Genomic DNA, 22,799 nt, shown 5'->3' on the forward strand with positions numbered 1-22,799 from the left:
GGACAACCGTTCCTCCTTCACAAGTTGGTGGTGAGGATTAAAGGACATTGCTTCTATGAAACCAGCAGAGACTCTGGCAAAAGCTCAGCTCTCCTGTGGAAAGCACCAGCTGTGCATGGACGCAGAGGTGAGGGAGGCAGTGCCCGGTAATGTAGGACATTCGCTCCCTTGGACAGGTTGGCCTTCAGGACTTCCCCAGGCCCTCATGCATTTCACAGCCGCTTAAGGAGAAAGAAATGACACCTGTCCATAGTGATCTTTCTGAAAGAGTCAACACACTTGGGCCAGAGAGGCAAGGAAAATACTTACTTGTCTTCCACGACAGGGAAGTCCCTGCCTCTTGGAGCCATCTTTGTGGGGTTTGCAACACCCCCATCTCCTGAACTCAGGCCTCTGTCTAGGTGCTACTTACCCAGAAGCCCCAAAGCCAGGCCCCCCAAAGCAATTCCCATGGCTTTCCCTCTCTCATAGTTGTCAGTATAGACACTGGCCAGCATCCCGAGCCCTGAATAGGAAAGGACAGCTGAGGTTAGCACATGGGAGGTTGCTGATTGCTTCTTACAGCCCTTGGTCCCAGCCCTATAACATCTTAAGTGGCTGTCTTTGCTGGATATTTCGTTTGCGGGGTTTTATAAAACTCAGCCCACAGTATATAGCAAATACTGCCTTCCACAGTTGCCTCTCTCTCCTCCCCTACACATAACTTATTAGTTTGGTGCTGATGTTGTTACATTGTAAAAAACAAAAAGCCTTCGAGGGAGGGTAATACAATAATACTATTGTCTACTTATTTCAAGTTTCATAGGCTTTTGTCATTTCCTACTAAATCTCCTTGCATGTGGAGGTCACAGACCAGGCCAGGAAGGGAAGACATATGAGTGGACTATTGTATTCAGTATGGCGCTCAAGGAGGACCATTAAAATACGAGGCACCTGGGAGAGAAAATGGGCTGGCAACATCTAGTAACTGTGCCATCAGGCCATTCAGTTGGGTGAGTGGCATAGCACAGGAGCCCCATGGGAGACTGTGACATCTTTGCTTAGCAATACTTTGAAAACTATGAGGACATTACTGAAATAACAGTTCCCGTTAAATAAAAGCAACACTAAGGAAAGGCCATGATGTGGGAGTAGATGAGAACCTTGGGCTTCTTTTGATTTGAGCTAGCTGCACCTGTATAACTTCTGAAGTAATCCAGGCCAGGGATCTATGGACCCCTCCCACAAGTCCACAATCACTTTATTCCTGAATCTTAATTGCTACCTCCCTGGATGGCATTTCCTTTAATTTCCTCATATAAATTTTATGTAGTACCTAAAGTAATTAAGTAGTGGTAAAAAAGGTGTGTGTGTGTGTGTGTGTGTGTGTGTGTGTGTGTGTGTGTGTGTGTGTGTGTGTGTGTTGCAGCTTTACCTGCAACTGATGAAAATGAAGATCCGATGCCTTGAAGGGTTCGAGCCACAAAGAGCAGGGCATAGGTGCCAGAGAAAGCAAACACTGGGAAAGAAAAGAGTCAGAATGATCCTGGTCGGCGTGAGGAGAAATATTTTCCTCAGTGGTGTAGCCTCTAGTAGGCTGCTCATGCTCCTGTACACAGCCCCCCACCCGTGCTTCTGTAAGTAACCCTAATGAAACTTGTTGGGTCACCAAAAAAGACATGAAAGTAGAAGGGGACTTGTTGGGAAGAGGAAGAGCGAGGGGGGATAAAGGAGGGTAATTGGGGATGGGGATGAACATGCTCATACTATAATGCATGAAACAATCATAACAAAGCCCATTATTAGATATTAGATTAACTGGTTTGTCACAGTCAGATTCAGCAATCAACTTGACATAGCCCAGAGTCATCTGGGAAGAGGTAACCTCAGTTGAGGGACTACCTAGGTCAGATTGGCCTGCGGCCATGTCTGTGAGGCTTTTTCTTAATTGTTAATTGATACAGGAGAGCCTAACCCAACATGGGCAGTGCCATTCCTTGGCAGGTGGTCCTGGATTATATAAAAAACGTAGCTAAGCAAGTCATTAGGTGCAAGCTAGTAAGCATCTTTCTTTCATGATCTCTGCACCATTTTCTGCCTCTGGTTTTCTGCCTTGGCTTTCCCCAACCATGAACTATACTCTGTAAGCCAAAGAAACCCTTTTTTCCACCAAGTTGCTTTTGGTAAGAGTTTTTTATCACAACAAAAACCAAAATAGGGCATTAATAAAACAACATTTTTAAAAAAAGAACGATTTTTTTTTTAGGCCAGAGAGATGGCTCAGTGGGTAAAGGTGCTTGCTGTGAAGACTGTGACATGAGTTTGATCCAGAACCCACGTGGTGGGAGAGAACCAACTCTTGCAAGTTGTCCTTTGAACTTAATGCATTCGGTGGCATACATATGCACGTATAATAAATAAATAACACAAAAAATAAATGTCAGATCTTTCTTAGGAAAAAAAGAATTAGCAAGCTGACTCAGATTCCACAGAGAGATGAGTCACTATTACATGGATCTTAAGCATGCATGATGAGATGAGACCCATTATTTAAATATAAAAGGGAGAAGAAAGCATGATGATGTTTGCCTTTTGTTTTTGAAGTTAACTACTTAATCACTCCAAGCCTTCAATTAGGACTGATTTTGAATTGATGAAAATGCTGAGAAGCCACAGATGCGTGAATCAAGTCAGTACATGGTGGAAGGAAGGCGGGGTCTCTGTGCTGCTTTGCTGAGAGTCTGATGTCCTTCCCACTGAAACTGGGAACTGGTACCTATCCCTACTCCTGGATCCTGCATTACATCGCACTGACCCCTTGTCATTGCTGGGCCATCCTGGGCCATCTGTTGTGTGCACCTCGAGGGACATAGGCATTGGATAGAAGACATCTTATATTCTGTCTGACCCTTGGTGGAAGATGCTTCCACCCAATCAAATTGGGATTTACTAAGTGATACTGAGTGTGCTGGACTGGTGGCAGATGTGAAAAAGAAAGCACATCAGCTGACGTCCTTGATGGACCATCTACTAGAGATTAACACAAATGAAGCTGAGAGGCTAACTGGAGAGCGCTGTCTCAAACCAAATTACAGGTTGTAGAGGTTGTGTTTTTAGACCCAGACATTGCTCATCCTCGACTCCCAAACAATATCTCCAAAGAAAAAAAGAATCCTTCCCAAGGTGTCTGAACCAGACAAACTTTAATTCTCCTGACCACTTATTATAGGTGTGTTTGGTTGTGGTTTTTGTTCTTCAGTTACAACCCAACATGACCACACCCAACTACTCATTGTCTCCCCAAAACACACAATCTCTGTCCCTCCTTTTTTGGCCTCCAATGCCATTCTCCAACTTTCTAATATCTGGTATGCTCAACACCATTATTTTTATGTCCTTAAAGAATGGAGTAGCCTATTTGTCTTTCGTTACCCGGGACTTTTTTAGTTTCAGAACTGAAAGTCACATTGTGGAAAACCCCAATCTCAGGAAAATCAAGACAGTTGGTCACACTATTGAGAACAAGCAATCATTTTTCTTTTCATTTTTTTCTTTTTTGTTTGTTTATTAGGTTTTGGGTTTTTTTTTTCAAGGCAAGGTTTCTCTCTGTCCTGGAATTCGATTTGTAGGCCAGGCTGGCCTCAAACTCACAGAGATTCACCTGTCTCTGCCTCCCAAGAGCTGGGATTAAAGGTGTGTGCCACCACCACCTGGCTCCTTTTCATTTTTCTAAATTAATATGGGCCATTATTTGTCTCCCAGTTACATCAAGAAGTCCCAGATAGAGGTTTTGAGAGGAGTGATAAGCACCAGCAACTTGTTAATAATTTTGTTTTTTTGAAACAGAGTCTCACGTAGCCTGGGCTGGCCTTGAACTCACTATAGCTAAGGATGACTCTGACCATCTATGCCCCCTACTTCTCACTCCCAAGTGCTAGGATTACAGGCCTGTGCCAGCATGCCCAGTTCTTACTTATTGTTTTATTCAAAGCCCAAGTAAGGCTTACAAAGGCTATCCTAATAGGCAAATTTATTTCTTTTGTATAAGATTAGGCTAACTCCGTAGAGCAACACTAGCGACCTCCTGGAAACTGTAATTGTTGTTTAACACACACAGTTAAGTAAATAGAAAGAGGTTTTAATCTACTACTTCTTGACAGAGGAGCAGGCAAGGATTTTATGCTAAATACCTTGGGTCACAGATACACTTCGTGGTCTTATTTTGCAGGGTATGGTCATGATTCCCAAGGCAACAACCACACCCTCCTCTAAATACCTAGAACATATTTTATTCTTTATATGTGTTCCAGAAAAAAATTTTAATGAATTTCCAAGTCACATTGGATAACTGTGTTCCTTAATTTGCTCTCTAACATGGGCTGAACCTATGGAAACTAATGAACTAAGTTGAACTTCCTAATTTTCCTCTCTTATAGTAAATTTTGTTCTTTCACTGCTTCATACTTGTACACTCTGGTTCCCACCCCACCACCCTCTCCCATTTCCCTCTGGACCCAACCGGCCCCTCCACCTCTCTAAGTCTCTTGCCTTCATTAACTGGTTTAGGCTTTGTTTAGTGTCCCACGGAGTTTGATGAGGACCTTCTCTGTGGCCCCGAGTTTAGAAGAGGCGGCAGAGCCTGGTGACTTCATTTTCTTCCATTCTGTTTTAATTACCCAAGCGTATTTCCAGTTCTCAGCAAGAACATCCCATTTCAAACTCTTGCACTCCAGCCTTCCTTCTATCCCTAAATGCAACTAGTTCTTGTCAAACTTTAGATTGGGTCAATTCTTACTCTGGGGGTGGGGGAGAAAAGCTGAGGAGGAAGAGAGAAGAGGATGTGTGGTAGAAAACTAAGAAAAAATCAAGAGGGAGAAACTGTGTAATTTGGAGCAAGGAATTAGAGAAGCAGTGGGAACCAATGGTAGGTCTACAGGTGTCTTCCCTGCATTGATTCTCTAGAAGTGGACACCCCCACCCAGTGTGCTTCATCCCTTCATATCTCGGGGTCAAACATGAGGCTTATTCATCTCACTGTTTTGATTCCACCTCCATTTTATTAGGAACATCAAGCGGATACTGGATAGGCTTTGTAATTTAATTTCCTGTTTCTTTAGCAAATTTACTTTCCTAAGGTGTAACCTAAGGTGCACTTAGTTGAGAAACAGTAGGATTTGGGGATTTTTCTAGTTACTATGATACAACATTCTTTTGTTGTTGTTAGTCACCCTTTACCATAGCATACTAAAACAATATCTTTATCATAGCATACTAAAATAATACTATCTCTTTTTAAAAGATGGGAGGCTTGCAGTAAGCTTGCTCAAGAGATTAGTTATGTATACACACATACACATACACACACATACATACACACATACACCTGAACAAGTAAATGTACATATACATATACATAGTGTGTACATTCAAACAGCTCTTGTGATTTTCACTGAAGTAAATTAAGAATCTGTTCTCCTGTAGAAGAGGAGAATGATTCCAATATGGTTACTAACACTATCCCAGCCCCTGTTCAAATGACTACAAAACATCTCAGCCAGTGTCCCAGTTGGCTTGTTCAGATGTCTTCTTTCCCTCTGGGAAACTCAGTCCTGCTCCCTTACACAACATTTACACGATGGCTCAAAGATGCTTAGTGAAGGGAGGGAGGAAAACGACTTACTGAGTGTGGAGAGAAACATGATCAGAAAGCCAGCAAACATGGGAACGTGGTAGCCAATCCTACAACGGAAGGGAACAAAGAAAGATAGCATTGTAGCACACATTCATAAGCTGGGACTGTATGCTTTTTAATCTCAGTAGGAACAGATACAGGGGTAATCTGAGAGCATTCTTTTCATATGTGAATGCATACATATAAATAAACAGACATGCAAATCTACCCCCAGACAAGGCCCAAATTATCCTTTCCTGAAAAGGTATCTCTCAAAACCTCAGGATCGTCCTGGATGACGTTTCCAGATTGCCAGAGCTTCCAATTGTATTCAGACTGTCCTGTTCTCTCCTCCATCCCACTCAAACCATGCTCACCAACTTCCAGCTGCTCACTGCCCTGTTCTCAGTATTCAATATTCACATCACTGAGGAAATGTGATGCCTCTAACATTTCACCGATAACCTGTTATCCTTTGGGATAACAAGCTTCCAAACTGCTGGCTCCCCTGGAGGCCAGAGCATTCCTTTTTTCTCTTCTAATCACCTATATAATCAGTTCTCAACCTGTGGGTCATGACCCCTTTGGGGTTGTATATTAGATATTCAATTACAATTCATAACAGGAGCAAAATTACAGTTATGAAGTAGCAAGAAAATAATTTTATGGTGGGGATTGGTCAACCACAACAAAAGGAACTATATTAAAGGGTTACAGCATCAGGAAGGCTGAGAACTACTGACCTATATGAGACCTGGGCCTCGGTGCTGATACCAAGTTTGTACTTTGTGGATAGGACACTGTGGCATTTGAATAAGAATGGTACCCATAGGCCCATATATTTGAACTCTTAGTCACCAGGGAGTGGCACTTTGAAAGGAATAGAAGGATTAAGAGGTGTGTCCTTGTTGGAGCAAGTGTGTCACTGGGGGTGGGCTCTGAGGTTTCAAAAGTCCTTGCCAACTCCAGAGTCTCTCATCTCTCTCTCTCTCTCTCTCTCTCTCTCTCTCTCTCTCTCTCTCTCTCTCTCTCTCTCTCTGCTTATAGATCAGGATGTAGCTCTCAGCTACTAGTGCAGTACCAACCTGCACCCTGCCATGCTTCCTGCCATGATGATAATGGACTAAACTTCTGATACTGTATGCAAGCCCCAAATTTAAATGCTTTCTCTTGCAATAGTTACCTTGGTCATGGTGTCTCTTCACAGCAATAGAGCAGTGACTAAGATAGACACTGTGGCTACTGAGTTTACCTGTTGGTAAGAGGTCCTACAAATGGGTTGACCAGAAGTTGCATCAAAGCCTTCGAAGCAAATAGAACCCCAACCCGGACGTTTTCTTCTTCCAAGAACTCTATCCCTTGCAAGCAGTTGTTTTTAGGTACTGAGACAGCTTCAGTGACCGGAGGAGGGATGGTGCCATTTGTCCACGCTACACGGAAGAGTACATGCTCTTCTACAGTCATGGTGGTGTTGTCAAAGAAGGAGAATATGGTAGAGAAGGCAGGAGAGGTGAGAGCTTGCTGGGAGCTTACAGAAGGACCCCTATGCAAAGAAGAGTTGACATCTTTGAACTCTGTCGCATACAGGAAAGTGGGCACAATGGGCACTGAAAATCAATGAGGATACATGAGAAAACTCAAGGACAGAGATCCTGTCACCACTACTAAGTTCAAAGGCATTTCTATGAGGTCCAGTTTGATGCAGAAAGAAGACTCCTAAGTGACAATTTTTAAAGCCTACCAAAGATCATGTCTGTTCAAATCATCCTGTTAGCTAAAGGACCACATTCTAGTCACCATATAGCTAGTCTTCGTGAACTTGTGACATCCTTACCAGTTAGTTCACCTACTTGTAAAGAATCAGATATAACCAAAGAATCAATGCTTGATGATGATCTACAATGATTTTTCACAGATGAGTGCACAATGAGAAAAAATATTCCTCCAATACACATATTCTAGCTGAAGCAGAACAAAGCTGGTGCTGCCTCTTGGAATCAGTCCCCAGATGACCAGAGGGTTGAAGGCTAAGGACCCAGGCAGGGTACTGTGAGAAGCTCAGGCTCTGAGGCAGTTCACAGGTATTGAATTCCAGCCCCAGCACTTGCTAGTGGGCAGCTTGGGCATGATGTTTAACATCTTTGAGCCTTTTGTAAGAGACAGAACCTCCCAGGACCCATTGATGTCAAGATTTAATAATTTCTGTGGTGGAGTGGAGAGTGTGTATGCATATTTCCCTTTGATATAAAGATTTCTTATTTGCTATTTCAGTGTTTGTGAGAATATAATAATAGAATTATAACTTTATTATAGGATTATGAATTATAGAACCACAAGAAATGAGTATTGGCTGTATTGGACTATCTACTTCTCACAAGAAGACGCTTCTTTAAAGCATGCATTTCACCCAGGAGAGACAGCATGCAAGTACTTAGTCATCTGCTTCTGTAATGTCATGTAAAAGTTAATGAAGTGTCAGCCAGAAAATGCAGGAGTGTGAGGCAATGAACTGCAAAAAGGCTGGGCTTGGTATGGATTTGCATGTCCTATGTTTGCAAAGGACAGTCTGGAAAAGCATCACAGGAAAACAGTGCTCACTGCCCCAGGTGTCTCCAGAGTCACCAGCAACCATGGGAAGACATAATAGTGAAGAAGTGACATTCTGGCTCGGGTCTTCTTTTCCTGCCAGCACCTCTGAACCTGTTTTGGTTTGGACCTCTGGGGTCATTAGTCTTAAGTCTGACAGCTTTCAGGCCCTGCTGCCTACAGTTTCCTCCAACCCTCAACAACCTCCATGTCTTTTCCATATGAGGAACTGAACAAGTCGGCTCAATGATGAAATCAAGCGGGGTAGGTGCATGCTGCCTGCTGTGACCCAAAGCAGATACACCCTCACCACAGAAAGCCCCAGACTTACCCACCACCGTGAGCAGCATGTTGTCCAGGAGCAGAGCCACAAACACCACCACCAGCACCAGCTGCCGGGACTTCCTCGCTTCCTTCAGCAACTGCTGAGGAGCACCCAGAACAACCTGGAACATGGCAAGGCTGCAGGAGTGGGCTGGGGAGGGAGTGGGAGAGTGGGGGCCTTCTCCTCCAGGCGCTTAGGAAGGTCCCTTGACAGCTGTGGGTCTTCTGTCGCCTTTATAGAAGAAGACGAAGTCTGCCTGGTCCAGTAAAGCTCACTGTTCAAATCAAAAGTGTGAAGGGTTGCTGTTGCAAGTAACAAAAGAGTTTGAATTTTTCATGCCTGTCTGCTCATTTCTTATATAATCTCAATAAGTCCACATTTCCCACAACACCTTGCAGAAAACTTTGCTTATCAGAGGTTTATGTCTGAAATTACACCCACTGCATTAAACAGCCTCCACAGATGACCAGCCTCCTTGTTTCTCAGCTGACAGACATCAGCCTCTCATCTGAATGGTGTAGGCATCACCTGAGCCACTACAACCTGTTTTCTTCTCATTTTTAAATAGGTTTAATTCTGAAATACTGCACACCTGTAATCCCAGCACCTTGGAGGTGAAGCCAGGAGGACCATAAGACTGAGGCCAGCCTGGACTACATAGAGATCCAGGTCACAGGTACACAGCAAGACCTGGCCTTAAAAATACTGTAAGTACAAATAAAAGCAACTTTGTGACTATGCAAAAAAAAAGTCTTATGTTTATCACCACTCAACAAATTATAGCATAGGAGACTATGTGTAGCATACAAAAGTATGTGTCAAAAAAAAGGGAGGGGGAAGAATGTGTCACCCAGGCTGTCTGTCCACTGACAAGCATTAATCAGAAACAAAACAGTTTAAAAAAATCAAAGACTCAGGAGCTGGAGAGATTTGTCCTGGTCACACGATTGGCGTTAAACGGAGGTAAAAGCCCAAGCTTCTCAGCTTGTATACTTGCACTCTACCTTTTCCTGCGGATATATGTCAGAAGTACTTGGATTTTTGTATTTAAGCTACAGGACCCTGTTCAGAAAGGCGTGTTGCTGTGTAAATAAGGCACTAACTTTCATGACGAGTTTCCTAAGTGGACTTCTCTATCAGTAGCTTCCTATTTAGGAACCTGTATCATATATTACCATTAAGTCCCAGTTCCTTGTCTAACTTCAGGGAATTGAAATTTCTAAGAGGATTTTATTTGCTTTTTATGAGGTTTCTGTCAGAGTGCCAACAATACCAACAATGTCACACTTAAAAATGGACTACTGTCATAAAATGTATGATACGGATATGACATTACATTCATAGCTTGACATTTGTATGTTAAAAAAAGGTGTGCTTATTTTTAAAAGACTAGAAAGATGTACATTCAGGTGCTGGTTACTTATAATCAGTGATTTTACTCTTTTCCTCGTTTATCATTTTAAAATATTCTATAGTGAACCAGTTTCATAGAACAAGTAGTAAATAATTTTGAATGGTTATCTCTGGGATTAAACATTAGCCTCAAATGGTAGAAGCACTCCAGGCACTGGGCTACTGTCCTCTAAGTCCCGGGCTAGAAGAATATACTCCACACTGCAGTTCAAGGAGCAAGCTCCCACGTGAAACAATTTCCCAGATAACCTTGAACCAGGAACCACATACAGTGACCCAGGAGCCTTCATTTCCTTGTATAATAAGAAATTTTGAACTACAAACTTACTCAAGACACATGAGAATGAAAATAAGGAAAGACGAAAAGAAAGCAACAGAAATGAAGTTGCCAAGGAGAATAAAATATGTAGGGAGAGATGAAACATACAATAAAATGACTACAAAAACAAAACAAGAAATCTGTTAATCCATCAGTAGTAAACTTCACAGTCAAAATCCTCTAATAAGAAACAGAAATTTTAAGGAAGAGTTAAACTTGTCCAAAAAGAAAAAAAAAATCTTACCTTACAGTTCATCTTGATATGAGGCACTCAGAGAAAAATTGGCAGCTGTTGGCTAGAGAGCCGAGACTCTGCTCTCTCCAAGTGGATGTGCTGATGGATTTATTGCTGTCTGTTATCTGAGGAGACTCGTGTGTGTGTGTGTGTGTGTGTGTGTGTGTGTGTGTGTGTGTGTGTGTGTGTGTTGCGCGCTGTGTCCACAAAGACTTAATTGGAACCTCCAACAGGTTTCATTGAGCCCCTTAGTTCCCTGCGTCAAAGGCAGGCAGGGCTGGGGCCAGAGAGGACGGAGGGGGTGGATTTCTTCCTGAGCAAAGAGGTTCTGGGCTGTGCTGGTTTTCATCTGTGCTTATCTGTCATACCACTCACTTAACTCTTGCCTGGATCTGAATACAAACTGGAATGCAAGGTGGAACCAGGGGGCACCTCCTGTCCTCTGCCACTTCAAGATGCCTCCTGGGCTCCAACTCTTTCCTTAAAAGTAATAAATCTTCAGTGAAACCCTGTCTGGAAAAACCAAAAAAAAAAAAAAAAAAAAAGTAATAAATCTTGAAACTTTTATGTGAAGACAGATTATGTGCCTACTGTTCTTTAGCCATAAAATCTAACATCTGGAGCTGGGGAAATGACTCAGTAAAAGGTTCGCCACACATGTAGAAAGACCTGAGTCTGATTCCCAGCACACATTTGCTGTTAAACAGCTCTGGAAGTCTGAAGTCCACACAGCTGTGCCTAAGTTCAAATGAAGGTATCCTCGGGGCTTTGTTCCTTCTGGAGGCTCTCGGGACAACCCAATCTTTCAGCTCCTAGAGGCCACCTACAATTCTTGGCTTCTAGCTTTCACCTTCAAAACCAGCAGCACTTGCCTAACTCTCTCCCTGCTTCACTTACGAGAGTGCTTGTGGTTACACTGAGCATGCCCAAATATTTCAAGATTGGCTTCCTGTCCCCCGGACCTTAACATAATCATACCTGCAACACCTGTACCTTTAAGCACAAGGAGAAACAGTCACAGGTTCATGACTAGGATGTGAACACCTCTGGGTGCCATTGTCCTGTTATCACAGAGGGCAGAATCCCCCAAAAAAGGTATATGAAAATGACAATTTGGGGAACTGAGGGCTTAAGAGGACAGGTGTGACTGAAGGATGGTCATATGTTACATTAACAGAAATATAGTAACAATGACAACTGCTGTTAAATGCCTACTCCATTTTTAGCATATTACTAATATGTAGCCATATGTCATATGTAATATATATTATATTCAAAACACACATATACATTTTCAGCTGTGCAGTGCTTATGTTCATAGGCAGGACAAGTAAGTCTTCACAGATACCGATGAGCACAGGAATGAGTGCTCATCTTCCTCTGGTTAATTTTTTCATTTATGGATGTTGGGGGGTGCGGGTACATGTGTGCCATGACACATGTGTCAGTGGACAACCCCAGATGGCTTTCTTTACCTTCTACTTTGTTGAGACCTTTTTTTTTGTTTGTCACTGAACTCACCGGGCTGGCTGATCAACAAGGAGGTCCAGTGAACCCAACTCAAGTCATCAGGCTTGGCAGCAAGCGCCCTTACCACTGAGCCATATAATGTGCTCTAAAATACAAATGTGTGTGCACATTTTCAGGCATGCACACACTTTTCAAAAGCTGAAAGCAACCCTGATGCCCCCGATGAATGAATGGATAAGCAAATGTGATAAATAGTCACAATGAGATCTTATCCAGTGTGGATTAATTAATCTTGAGGGTATTATGCTAAAAGTATGTCATTCACCACAGGTAAAGCTCTCTAAGATTTCTTCTATATGAGGTTCCTAGAATAATGGAATCATAGAAACAGAAACTGCAGTTTGCTAGCGCCTGGGGGAAGGAGGAATGGGAAGTGGTTCTTCAGTGAGTACAGGGTTTTGGTTTCACAAGATGAAAAGCTTCTACAGATTGGCTGGCTGAACCAATGTCAGTACACTTAATACTGAATTGCACATTTAAAAATGGTTAGCATGATAGGTGTTAGGTCTCTTCTGAAATGACTAAACTTTTTCAAAAATTGTATATACATTGTGATTATATATAATGTATATTTGAATATATATAATAAATATTGAGAAATATACAAACATATTTTTTTAAACCAAACACAATGGCTCACATCTATAATCTCAGCACTCTGGAAGCTAAGGTAAGAGACCTCCATAAATTCAAAGCTGGACTACACAGTGAGTTCTAAGACAACCTACACTACAGAGTGAGCCCATGTCTAAGAAACCAAACAAGACGGAAACTACATATTCTAGCTAGTCGCGAACTCACAATCCCTCTGCCTTGCCCTCTCAAGTACGTGATTGTGCACCTTAACTCTACATATATTCCACATAATAGTGGAAAAATCAAAACTAAAGAGGAACTAGTAAAAAGCAATAGTGCCATCTAGATACAGATATGCCAGTGGCCTCTAAATCCTTGCAAACTCCTCTATTTCTGGTCAGAGCAAAGTGGAAGTGTGAGGCTCTCCACCCATGGTTCTGTTCTTTCCAGTTTAAGTGGCTGGCAGTTGGGACCTTCAGACAGACAGCTTGTTCTCTACATACACATAAAACAATGACTGGATCTGAGGTTTACATGACCCTGCCACAACAGGCGTGGATCCTGTGACTCGGATCTGGGGGGTATTTTTGTTTCTCATTTCTTCCTGTTTCCTTTAGCTATTTAAATATTTAACAATCACTTCATAATTCCTCATATTTAGCAGATGTGAGGGTTGCAGGCCCAGACTGCAGGGGCTTGGTTCCCAAATATATGACTTTGGTTCAGAAGTTATGTGCAGACTTCTGAAAAAAAAAACAAAAAACAGGGATGTTTAGGGGGAGGGACTGTAGCTTTCTATGGACATGATCTTCCTAACACTGAAGGTCCTATGGAATAAGGATGTGTCCAAAGGGTAAGGACTCACTGTTGTAAACAAAAATAAGTGCTGGATTTAGAACCAGGGGAACAAGGCATTTTAAAATGCCAAAAATCAAAGCCAGCAAGATAGTCAAGCTTCCTTCCCTGAGCCAAGTCCCTTCAACTCTGTATGGATGTCCTTCAGCTGTGGCAGAAGCATGCAGGTGTCTCAGGAGAGTGGAGAACCCAAAGCAGGGTTCTCTGGTAGGATTTGAATTTGAGGGCTCTCCTGGCTGTTGTTTCTCACCATGACCTCAGCCATGACCTTTGCTGTAGACCTAAGTCTCATGTTCACACTCCTACCCACTTCTGCTTTCCGTTTGCTGTCAAGCGCCCTTCATCTCTTTTGCTCGGTGAGGATCTTTCCATCCTTCCATGGGCTCCCTGCTTCCCAGCATGCCATTTGAAAGAGCATTTTTTTACTTCAATCACTAGATTTCTTTTTAAATTAAATTTTGCATTTATGCGTGCATTTGTACACATGGAAAGATGATCTATGCACTGTGACTCAGTGTGGAGATCAGAAAAGAGCATTGGATCCCCTGGAACTGGAGTTACAGGTAACTATTCCTTTAAGGCAGGGTCTCCTCCTGGTTGGGTGTCTTAGTTGGGGTTTTTATTGCTGTGATGAAACACCATGACTACAATGCAAGTTGGGGAAGAAAGGGTTTCTTTGGCTTACACTTCCACATCACTGTTCATCATTGAAGGAAGTCAGGACAGCAGTTCAAACAGGGCAGGAACCTGGAGGCAGGAGCTGCTTACGGGCTTGTCATGGCTTACTCAGCCTGCTTTCTGTCTTTCTTTTTTTTTTTTTTTTTTTTTTTTCCATGAAGCAAATAGTCTTTATTGGGCTCACACCAGGAAGAGCTGCTTCTTCTTCTGATAGTGGATCTTGGCCTTTTCCTTCCATTTCTCCTCCAGAGTGGCTGTTACTGCCTGGTACTTCCCCCCGACCTCATGAGCCAGACGTCCCAGGTAAGCAAACTTTCTGGTAGGCTTCAACCGCACAACCTTGAGGGCGGCAGGGACCACCATCCGTTTTTTCTTGTCATAGGGTGGAGGGATCCCATCCAACAAACACCTTGAGGCATTCCAGGGCAGCCTGGCCTCGCTTGGTCTTGTGGGGCAGCATGCCTCGCACAGTGCGCCAAAAAATGCAGCTCAGGGCTGGGAAGTGGTGGGGGCCTTGAGAGGGGTTGGTGTTCATCCACTTTCGGAGAAACGCCAGGTACTTTAGCTTGTTTCTGTAGAAATTTCCAGAAATGTTGATGCCCTCACAGCTCACAACCACCACCTTCGGGCCCAGCAGTACCTGCTTGGCCACAATGGCCGCCAGGCGGCCCAGAAGATGGCCTCGGCCATCCAGCACTAGAATCTGCCCCTCCGGCCATCCAGCACTAGAACCTGCCCCTCCTCCGCCATCTTTGGCAGCCGCCTGGGCTCAGCCTGCTGTCTTATGGAACCCAGGACCACCAGCCCAGGGCTGGCACCACCCACAATGGGCTGGACCCTTCCCCATCAATCATTAATTAAGAAAATGCCCCACAGGTTTGCCACAGGTAGATCTTAAAGGGAACATTTTCTTAATTGATATCCCTCCTTTCAGATTACTTTATCTTGTGTCAAGTTAACATAAAACTATCCCAGACACTGGGTTCGGTGTATGCATGGGATGCCTGCATTATTACATGGGCCATAGCATCTGAACTCTGGTTCCCATGTTTGCAGAACATCTTCACCTCTGAGACATCTCTTCAGGTCCCAAGTCCTAGAATTCTCAATGCCTCGAACTGTTCAGATTGTCGGACCACAGTCCATCATGGCAGGATTGTATGGTAGAGGAGGTTTGTCTGCTTTATGGCCGCTGAAAAAGCTAGGATCCCATATACTCTTTGAGGGCATTCCCCCAAAGACCTAACTTCCCTCTCCTGGACCCTACCTCTGCTACTTCCCCCACCTCCCCTTAGTGTCACAGGCTGGCCTCCAGGTTTTTGTCACAGAAGCTTTTGAGGAACATTTGCATAACAATAACTATATGTTCCTGCTTCTATTAATATTACTGATTTTAAATCATTCTTGACTCTCCAGGCTTCACAGAAGCTGGGCTGAAGTACCGAAGGCCCTGAAGGGGACTCAACGCATTCCCAGAGCCTCTTTGCTTAAGAATGAGAGTGAAGAAGCATCACCTTCCATGTAGACTTCGGTTCTGAAACCCACATATGCTGGGCTGTGTAGGCAGAATTCTACTTCTAACAGGTGAACTCTCAACCCCAGTATTGGCTCCTTATAAAATCTGATCCTCATACCATTAGACAAGAGAACTGGTGGAAATAGTTGGGACTTTGCTGGAGCAGGAAATGCAGTGTCATTTAAGGACAATGGACATGTATTCCCTAAACTCAGTTCTCATCAAACTCATTCCTGGTAAGTACACTGTCTTGGTTAGGGTTTTCATTGCTGTGAAAAGATACCATAACTATGCCAACTCTTATAAGGAAAACATTTAATTGAGGGGGCTTGCTTACAGTTTCAGAGGTTCAGTCCATTATCATCATGGCAGGGAGCATGGTGGCCTGCAGGCAGATGTGGTGCTGGAGGAGTAGCTGAGAGTCCTATATCTTGCAAGCAACAGGAAGTCAACTGGGACACTGGGTGGTACCCTGAGCATAGGATACCTCAAAGCCTGCCCCCACAGTAACACACTTCCTCCAACAAAGCCATACCCACTTCAACAAAGTCACACCTCCTAACAGTTGTTGTAATTTAAAAGCAGCAAGAAGGAATCATGCCATACAACAGGGCTCACGTGGGAGGTTTATTGGGGGAAGGGCAAGGAAGAGGGCAGAGAAGAGGACAGAGAAGGAGGCGGAGACTGGTTCCTAGGGAAGAGAGTGAAGGAAGAGAAAAAGAAAGAGAGGGGAGGTGGCCAAGGCCCACCTTTTATAAGGAAACGTAGCAAATGTGCACAGGGGATGCTCTTAGTGGCTGCAGCTGACAATATATCCTGTCAGGACCCTAAGTGCAGGCCAGTACAGATGCCTAAATGCTAACAATAGTGCCACTCCCTACTAGATTATGGGGGCCAATTACATTCAAACTACCACATACACATTTCAGTCCTTACTTGGAAAGTGGGGGGGTGGGGGGAAGCAGTCCCTTTAACCATCAGTTTGGGTCCTAATTATGCCATTGAGAACTGTGGAACCATGGGCAGCTGTTTTATTTCTCTATGCCACCGACTGCTAACTTGTAGAGATTTTGTGGGAGGTTAATGAGTTAGCAGCAAGCATTTAGCAGGCCATGGTGATGCATACTTTTATGGAGGCAGACGCAGGATGATCTCTGATTTCCAGGGAAGCCTGATCTGCATTACGAGTTCTAGGCCAGCCAGGGCTATATAGTGAGACCCTATCTCTAACAACAACAAACACTTACAAGAGTGTCTGTGTTACAGGCCTCCAGACAACTGACACCATGACGGAAGTACTACTCAGGCCTTAGAACCCAGCATGTAGGCAACAACACCAGCCAAAATGAGAACAAAGACCATCATCAACGTCCATAATTCTGGGAAAGCCCCTAAATGTACTAACCTTGCTTGTGGCTTCTGTAAATCTGCTTCTGGCTGTTTTTGCTAACTCTTGTGTGTCAACCCGGGATGTGGATTTTGTGCTTAAAAGCTCATCCTGAGAAAGGATCAGGGCAGCCCTCAGGTCCTGAGCACCCAGTGTAGTAGATGGCAGGCTAATAAATACTTTCTATTGGCTCGAATCCATGTCTGAGTGGTCTTCTCTGGTAGATACCTCACAACATCTGAGACATAGTAGGCATACAGTACTATGATGTAAGAACTTAAATATCAGAAAAACCTGAAGACATGGATTCTGCTCTGCAGAGCCCCTCTACTTGTAGGGAGAATTTCCAAACACTAAGTTCCCTAAGTGAATTTCCCTATGAAGTACGCCATCTGTCCTGACCACTTCAGAGCTGTTACTTCTTCCTCACCACAAAAATTTACAGATTGCTCAAGACTTAGATGAAACACCCAGCACTCTTCTTCCCATCTACTTCTCTAAATTCTTTTTGTCTTTTTTTGTTTTCAGTGCTGGAGGTAGAATCTAGGATCTTTTACCTGCTAAGTGAGTGATCTCACCAAGACCTAGCCCCTCTTTAATAAATTCTAACTGAAAGGCCTACCTCCTCTCTCTCTTCCTGGTCTTAATTAACCCTAGGTGACTTTTTTAAAACCAGGTACACAATCTAGCATTTCATTTTACAATGTTTTATATGTCATCTCTGTGGGATCATATGTGTTGGTCTTATCTCCACTACTTAGCCCTGTGTTCCTTAGAAATATTGTTCTACAAGTAATGCCATCTTTGCTTTAGAGATATGGCATGGGCCCACAGACATAGAACTAGTGAAGAGTGAGCCTGGCCTGCTCCACCTAGCTTAGTGCAATGTATTCATGGCTCAGAACAAAAATGTGCCCTACAGTTCTCTAGAGTTTCTCCAGGGACCACACTATGCTGAGTTCATTACTAGTGTTCACATAATAGGCACTTGCTTACAGAAGGCATCATTTGAGTTTTGATTCTCTGATCTTTTGATTCTCTGGCTGCTGTTGTCGAATAATCTTTTTGTACACTGTGAAGATGTGTTGCTCTCATGGGCTGAATAAAGAGCTAAATGGCCAATAGCTAGGTAGGAGGAGGTGTAGGCAAGAAAGCCAGACAGAGATAACTCTGGGAAGAAGAAAGGTGGAGTCACCAACCAGATGGAAAGGGAGAAAGACATGTAAGAGGACAGGTAAATGTCATGAGTCATGTGGCAACATGTAGATTGATAAAAAATGGGTTAAAGTTGTAAGGGCTAGTTAATAACAAGCCTATGCTACCGGCTCAGCTTTTATAATTAATAATAAGTCTCTGTGTGGTTATTTAGGAGCTGGCTGGTGGGACAGAATACTCTGCCTACAGAGTGCATTGCAAGTAAGCCAAGGAATAAGAGCTTTCATGGCACTGAGATTCAGACTTAGAGACAGTGCAGGTAATGACAGTGATGGGAAGGCAGAGATGAACCAAACCCTAATGTCTCTGGAGCTTCCCCTGAGAATCCACAAGCTGTAGTTCCAGTTTTTCCCCCAGCTCATCTTTGATATTAGAGAAAGGGCTATTAGTGGATTCTTGTTGTGAGCCTGGGGCTTGGATTCTCATTTCAAATCAGAAGCATCCGCTCATCTTAGAAATGATTTGATCTTCCCAAATTCCCCATTGATAATTTGTGTCAGAGGTGTTTGTAGATTGATCTGAGTTTATACAAAAGAGATTGGCAAAACGTGTGCACAGAAGTTATGAAGTCAAAAGGCATGGTCTACAGTCTAAGAAGTTCAAATTGCAGGAAAATAGCATTCCTTTCATGGACTTCTGTTTCATGGCCTGTAAATTGGAGAGAAACATCTACTATCGCTGCATTCTAAAAATCTAACAATTATAAACTAGTCCTACGAAAAGGACAGTGACATAAGGAAACTCAGTATCTTACATGTGAACTTACAAACACAGTAATAAAGTGGAAGCACAGGAAGGAGAGAGTGAGAGCTCAGCTGCTATTTACCCTGCTGTCTGTCACCCTCCCCTTTGGTGTCTGTGTTACAGGATTCTTCACTGACCCGACGACATACTTCCGGCGCCACCAGTCACAGACCTGCTCCATCTTACAACAAACCTAAGCCGGGCTTGGTGGCACACATTTGTGATCTCAGCATACAGGAGGCAGAGGCAGGTGAGTGCCTGAGAGTTCAAGGCAGCCTAGTTTACATAGTGAGTTCCAGGCTGGCCAGGGCTGCACAGTGAAACTCTTTCTCAAACACACACACACACACACACACACACACACACACACACACACACACACACCAGCCCCCCCCCAAAAAATGCATCAGTTTAAGCAGAAGCCCTATAGCACCTTAATATTCCCCATTTTACTTCTGCTTCAAGAGTGTAGTGGAAGCTCAGCAGGTAAAACTGACAAAAAGCTTGGTGCAGTAGCACACACCTGTAATCCCAACACTTGGGAGCCTAGGACAGGAGGATTGGGAGTTTGAGGACAACCTGAAATACACAGCCAGACCTTGTGTCAAAAAGTCAAAAGGGGGCCCTGAGGTCCTAAGAGCAGGAGAGCTGTTCCTGCCCTTCATCAGCCGCAGCAGTTGGGAGAGGGGTCCCTACACCTTGCCTGAACAGCACAGTAAGAGCTGGCCCTGAAGGTGTAGATTTGGGAGAACTGCGCCCTAAGGATGTGAAAGCTGGAAAAATGGCCCTGCCCCTTGCTCATTGCTGCAAGGGGGCAATGCTGGAGAGCTCACCCTGGTGGTGAAGACAGGGGAGAGCTGGTTGGCTGACCAACACTGCAACTACCCAGGCCCAGAACCAGGCTTATGTGTTGGCCACCCCAACATCCACCCCATCTGTGATCTCCTGGAGCACAGGGGTGGGGTGGGTGGGGTTAGTCCTGTGGACCCAGGGCTGCAAGATCTCCATGACACAGGGCAGCAAACAAGATGTCCAGGAAGAGTCCCAGTGAGGGCCCAGCGTTGATGGTGTAGCAGAGACCAGGGATGTCAAACCAGACCAGTGATTCTTTGCAATGAATGCCTGCATGAAAAATCTGTGAATAAAGGGATTTACTGCATGACTCACTGAATCACACTGCAGCTTCCAATACAAGATTACGAGATTCTCCCTTTCTTCCTTTTCCCCACTTCTCTTAAATTTTATTTTGTTGGGGGAGATGGGTGAGACCAGGAGACATGAATGATGTGGAGACATGATGTGAAAGACACAAAGAATAAATAAAAAGAAAGTTTTTAAAAAGTCAGAAAGGGAAGAAGGAGGAAGAGGAAGATCACATTTTATAATTCAGAAATAGTCACTGTCAACATATTATGTATATACTTTTCTGTGTATTTATATATCAATAATACAAAATATATGGGATATATTATTTTATATATTTGATTCTAACCAATACTATACTGCGACTTTTTCCTCAATGTTTAAAATAGGATTCTATCTGGATTAGTGTCTGTAATATTCTGTCAAACAGACATATCAGCATTTATCAAACAAGGCACACAAGAGGACCATCTTGATCTGGCAGCAAGAGAAAGCCTTGACAAACAGCGTTTGAGTTTTCAGGATGTGCACTTCCACTACCAGGCTTCAGTGCAGCACCCCCTGGCAAGGGGACTCCAGCCATCCACCCTCTGAGATTTATGTTTAAACAATTGCACTGCTCTCCTTCTCAACAGCCATTGTTCTGATAATAGAGGGCCCTCTGCTGTTCCTCTCTTTTTCACAACACATTCGTGACCCTAGTGATAATGACAGAAATACGGAACAGAATCAGAGATCTCAGCTTTCAGGTCAGAGTCATTTCTAGCCTATAAATTTCACTGTTTCTGATGGTCAGGGGGAAAAAGGGGGGGGGAGAGGAAGAGAAGTCAACCCAACAACAAAGAAATAATTTTAAAATTTCTCTTCTCTTCCATTTTATGGTGGAATTTTTATACTGATAATTTTATGTTGCTTTATTCCATTTCACATAATATTTTCCTTGAGTCGGATTTTCCAGCAAATAAGAAAGATTCACATTCTATGGGAAAAATTAAGTCACTGGCATGAGCTCTTCTTGCCTTTCCTTCCTTATTTTTCTTCCTCAATAATGTCTGTAATAAAATACAATTTCACATTCCTTCCAGAATTGCTGAGTGCTACAAGCCTAATTTTAAATCCTTAAGAAAACCAGGCTCAAAATACCAGCTGTAGGAGATGGAGACGGAAGGATAAGGAGTTCAAGGTCAGGCTCACTACATAGTGCCATAGCAAATTGGAGGCCAGCTGGGTCTACAAAAAATGGTCTCCAAAACAAATCCAACTAAATAAATTCTTAAAAGATACACAGGACATCAAATATTCCCTACTCACAGATGGCAAATGGGAGACGGAACTGAGAGTTGTCTCAAGGTCACATTGTGTATTTCAAAGAGACAGTCAACACTGAAACCAGGCTCGCTGACTCCGAGTCTCATGCTCTGACCACATTCTCTATGGCTGGTTCAGTTACTCTTGCATTCCTTGAGAGTAAAGGAAGGTACCTTAAAACCATTCCATGTGGAAGAACAGAGGTGTGACACCTTTCATTCATCTGATAGACATGTATTAAGTACTAGATGCAAATTAACTCCTTAGGTGCTTCAGATAAAAGACACAAGAAAATAGCTGTTTAAACAAATTGGTTAGAGTGACATGTCATTTAGTTCTTAGGAAATAACAACACAGTGGTTCTCAACTTGTGATTCATGACATCAGATAGCTGCATATGATATAGTTACATTACAATTCATAACAGTAGCAAAACTACAGTTATGAAATAGCCACAAAATAACTTTATGGTTGGGGTCACCCCAACATAAGGAACTGTATTAAAGGGTCACAGCATTAGGAAGGTTGAGAACCATTGGTCTAACACATAGTAATTCATGTGTAAAGGTTTATCAATCAATAAAAACACATAAGCAATCTCAGCTAAGAAATACATAGACTTGCAAGCATAAGACCTACACAAGATCAAGCTAGCCAAAATCCCAGCACAGACGGGGAAGCAACTCCTGATGATTTACCTCACGTTGAGGAACTATTGGCAACTGATGGCTGCTAAGGGGAGAGGAGAGTCGATTTTGTTCAGAAATGTGGTCCCCGAGAGACCACCCATGTAGATGGGCCTACACCCATGCTCATACCAGCAATGCAAAGAGGACTCAGTAGGCTTAAAAAAAAAAAAGCACATGAACTTGGGAGGGACAGAATGGCAGCAGGTGAGGTAAGAATTGGGGGAAAGAGAATTAGGGGGTAGATCTGATCAAAATGTATTATATGCATGCATGAAATTCTCATATAATAAAATGTTTAAAAGAAATACAGAACGTACTGTTTGCATTCTCTATCTCTTTTAATAATTTCAACAATTTTATGGAGAAGGATTTGAAGGATTGTTATGCATGGAAATGAGTAGACTCCAAATAACCCAGGAATATGTACTTCACTCGTCACACCAATTGGCCAACGTTTAGCTGAAATGCTTGGGACCAGGAGTACTTTAGGTCTCAAATTTCTTTTTTCATTTTAGAATATTTGCATTTACATGATGATATGTCTTGTATATCGGCTCTAAGTCTAGAGATAAAACTCATTTATATTCCATGCATATGTCACATATACAACCCAAAGGGAATTTTATAACA

The 22,799-nt window shown here is 43.1% G+C and overlaps 1 protein-coding gene and 1 pseudogene across 2 annotated transcripts in view; both read right to left on the reverse strand.

Moving 5' to 3' along the window:
• Slc18a1 (solute carrier family 18 member A1) overlaps window positions 1-10,698 on the reverse strand; it is a 29,925-nt gene extending 19,227 nt beyond the window's left edge. For both annotated transcript variants that reach the window (XM_052752814.1, XM_052752813.1), the window contains exons 1-6: window positions 10,538-10,698; window positions 8,568-8,835; window positions 6,903-7,257; window positions 5,660-5,718; window positions 1,415-1,498; window positions 413-505 (exon numbers count right to left, since the gene is read on the reverse strand). In XM_052752814.1, coding sequence (XP_052608774.1) covers window positions 413-505; window positions 1,415-1,498; window positions 5,660-5,718; window positions 6,903-7,257; window positions 8,568-8,691 — 715 coding nt within the window. In that variant the 5' untranslated portion in view covers window positions 8,692-8,835; window positions 10,538-10,698. The remainder of the gene's footprint in view (window positions 1-412; window positions 506-1,414; window positions 1,499-5,659; window positions 5,719-6,902; window positions 7,258-8,567; window positions 8,836-10,537) is intronic.
• Window positions 10,699-14,347: 3,649 nt separating this feature from the next.
• LOC128119334 (60S ribosomal protein L13a-like) lies at window positions 14,348-19,210 on the reverse strand (annotated as a pseudogene).
• Window positions 19,211-22,799: the final 3,589 nt, after the last annotated feature.

Source organism: Peromyscus californicus, unplaced genomic scaffold (assembly GCF_007827085.1).
Source record: "Peromyscus californicus insignis strain IS unplaced genomic scaffold, ASM782708v3 Scaffold_23__1_contigs__length_62951481, whole genome shotgun sequence".
Lineage (NCBI taxonomy): Eukaryota > Metazoa > Chordata > Mammalia > Rodentia > Cricetidae > Peromyscus > Peromyscus californicus.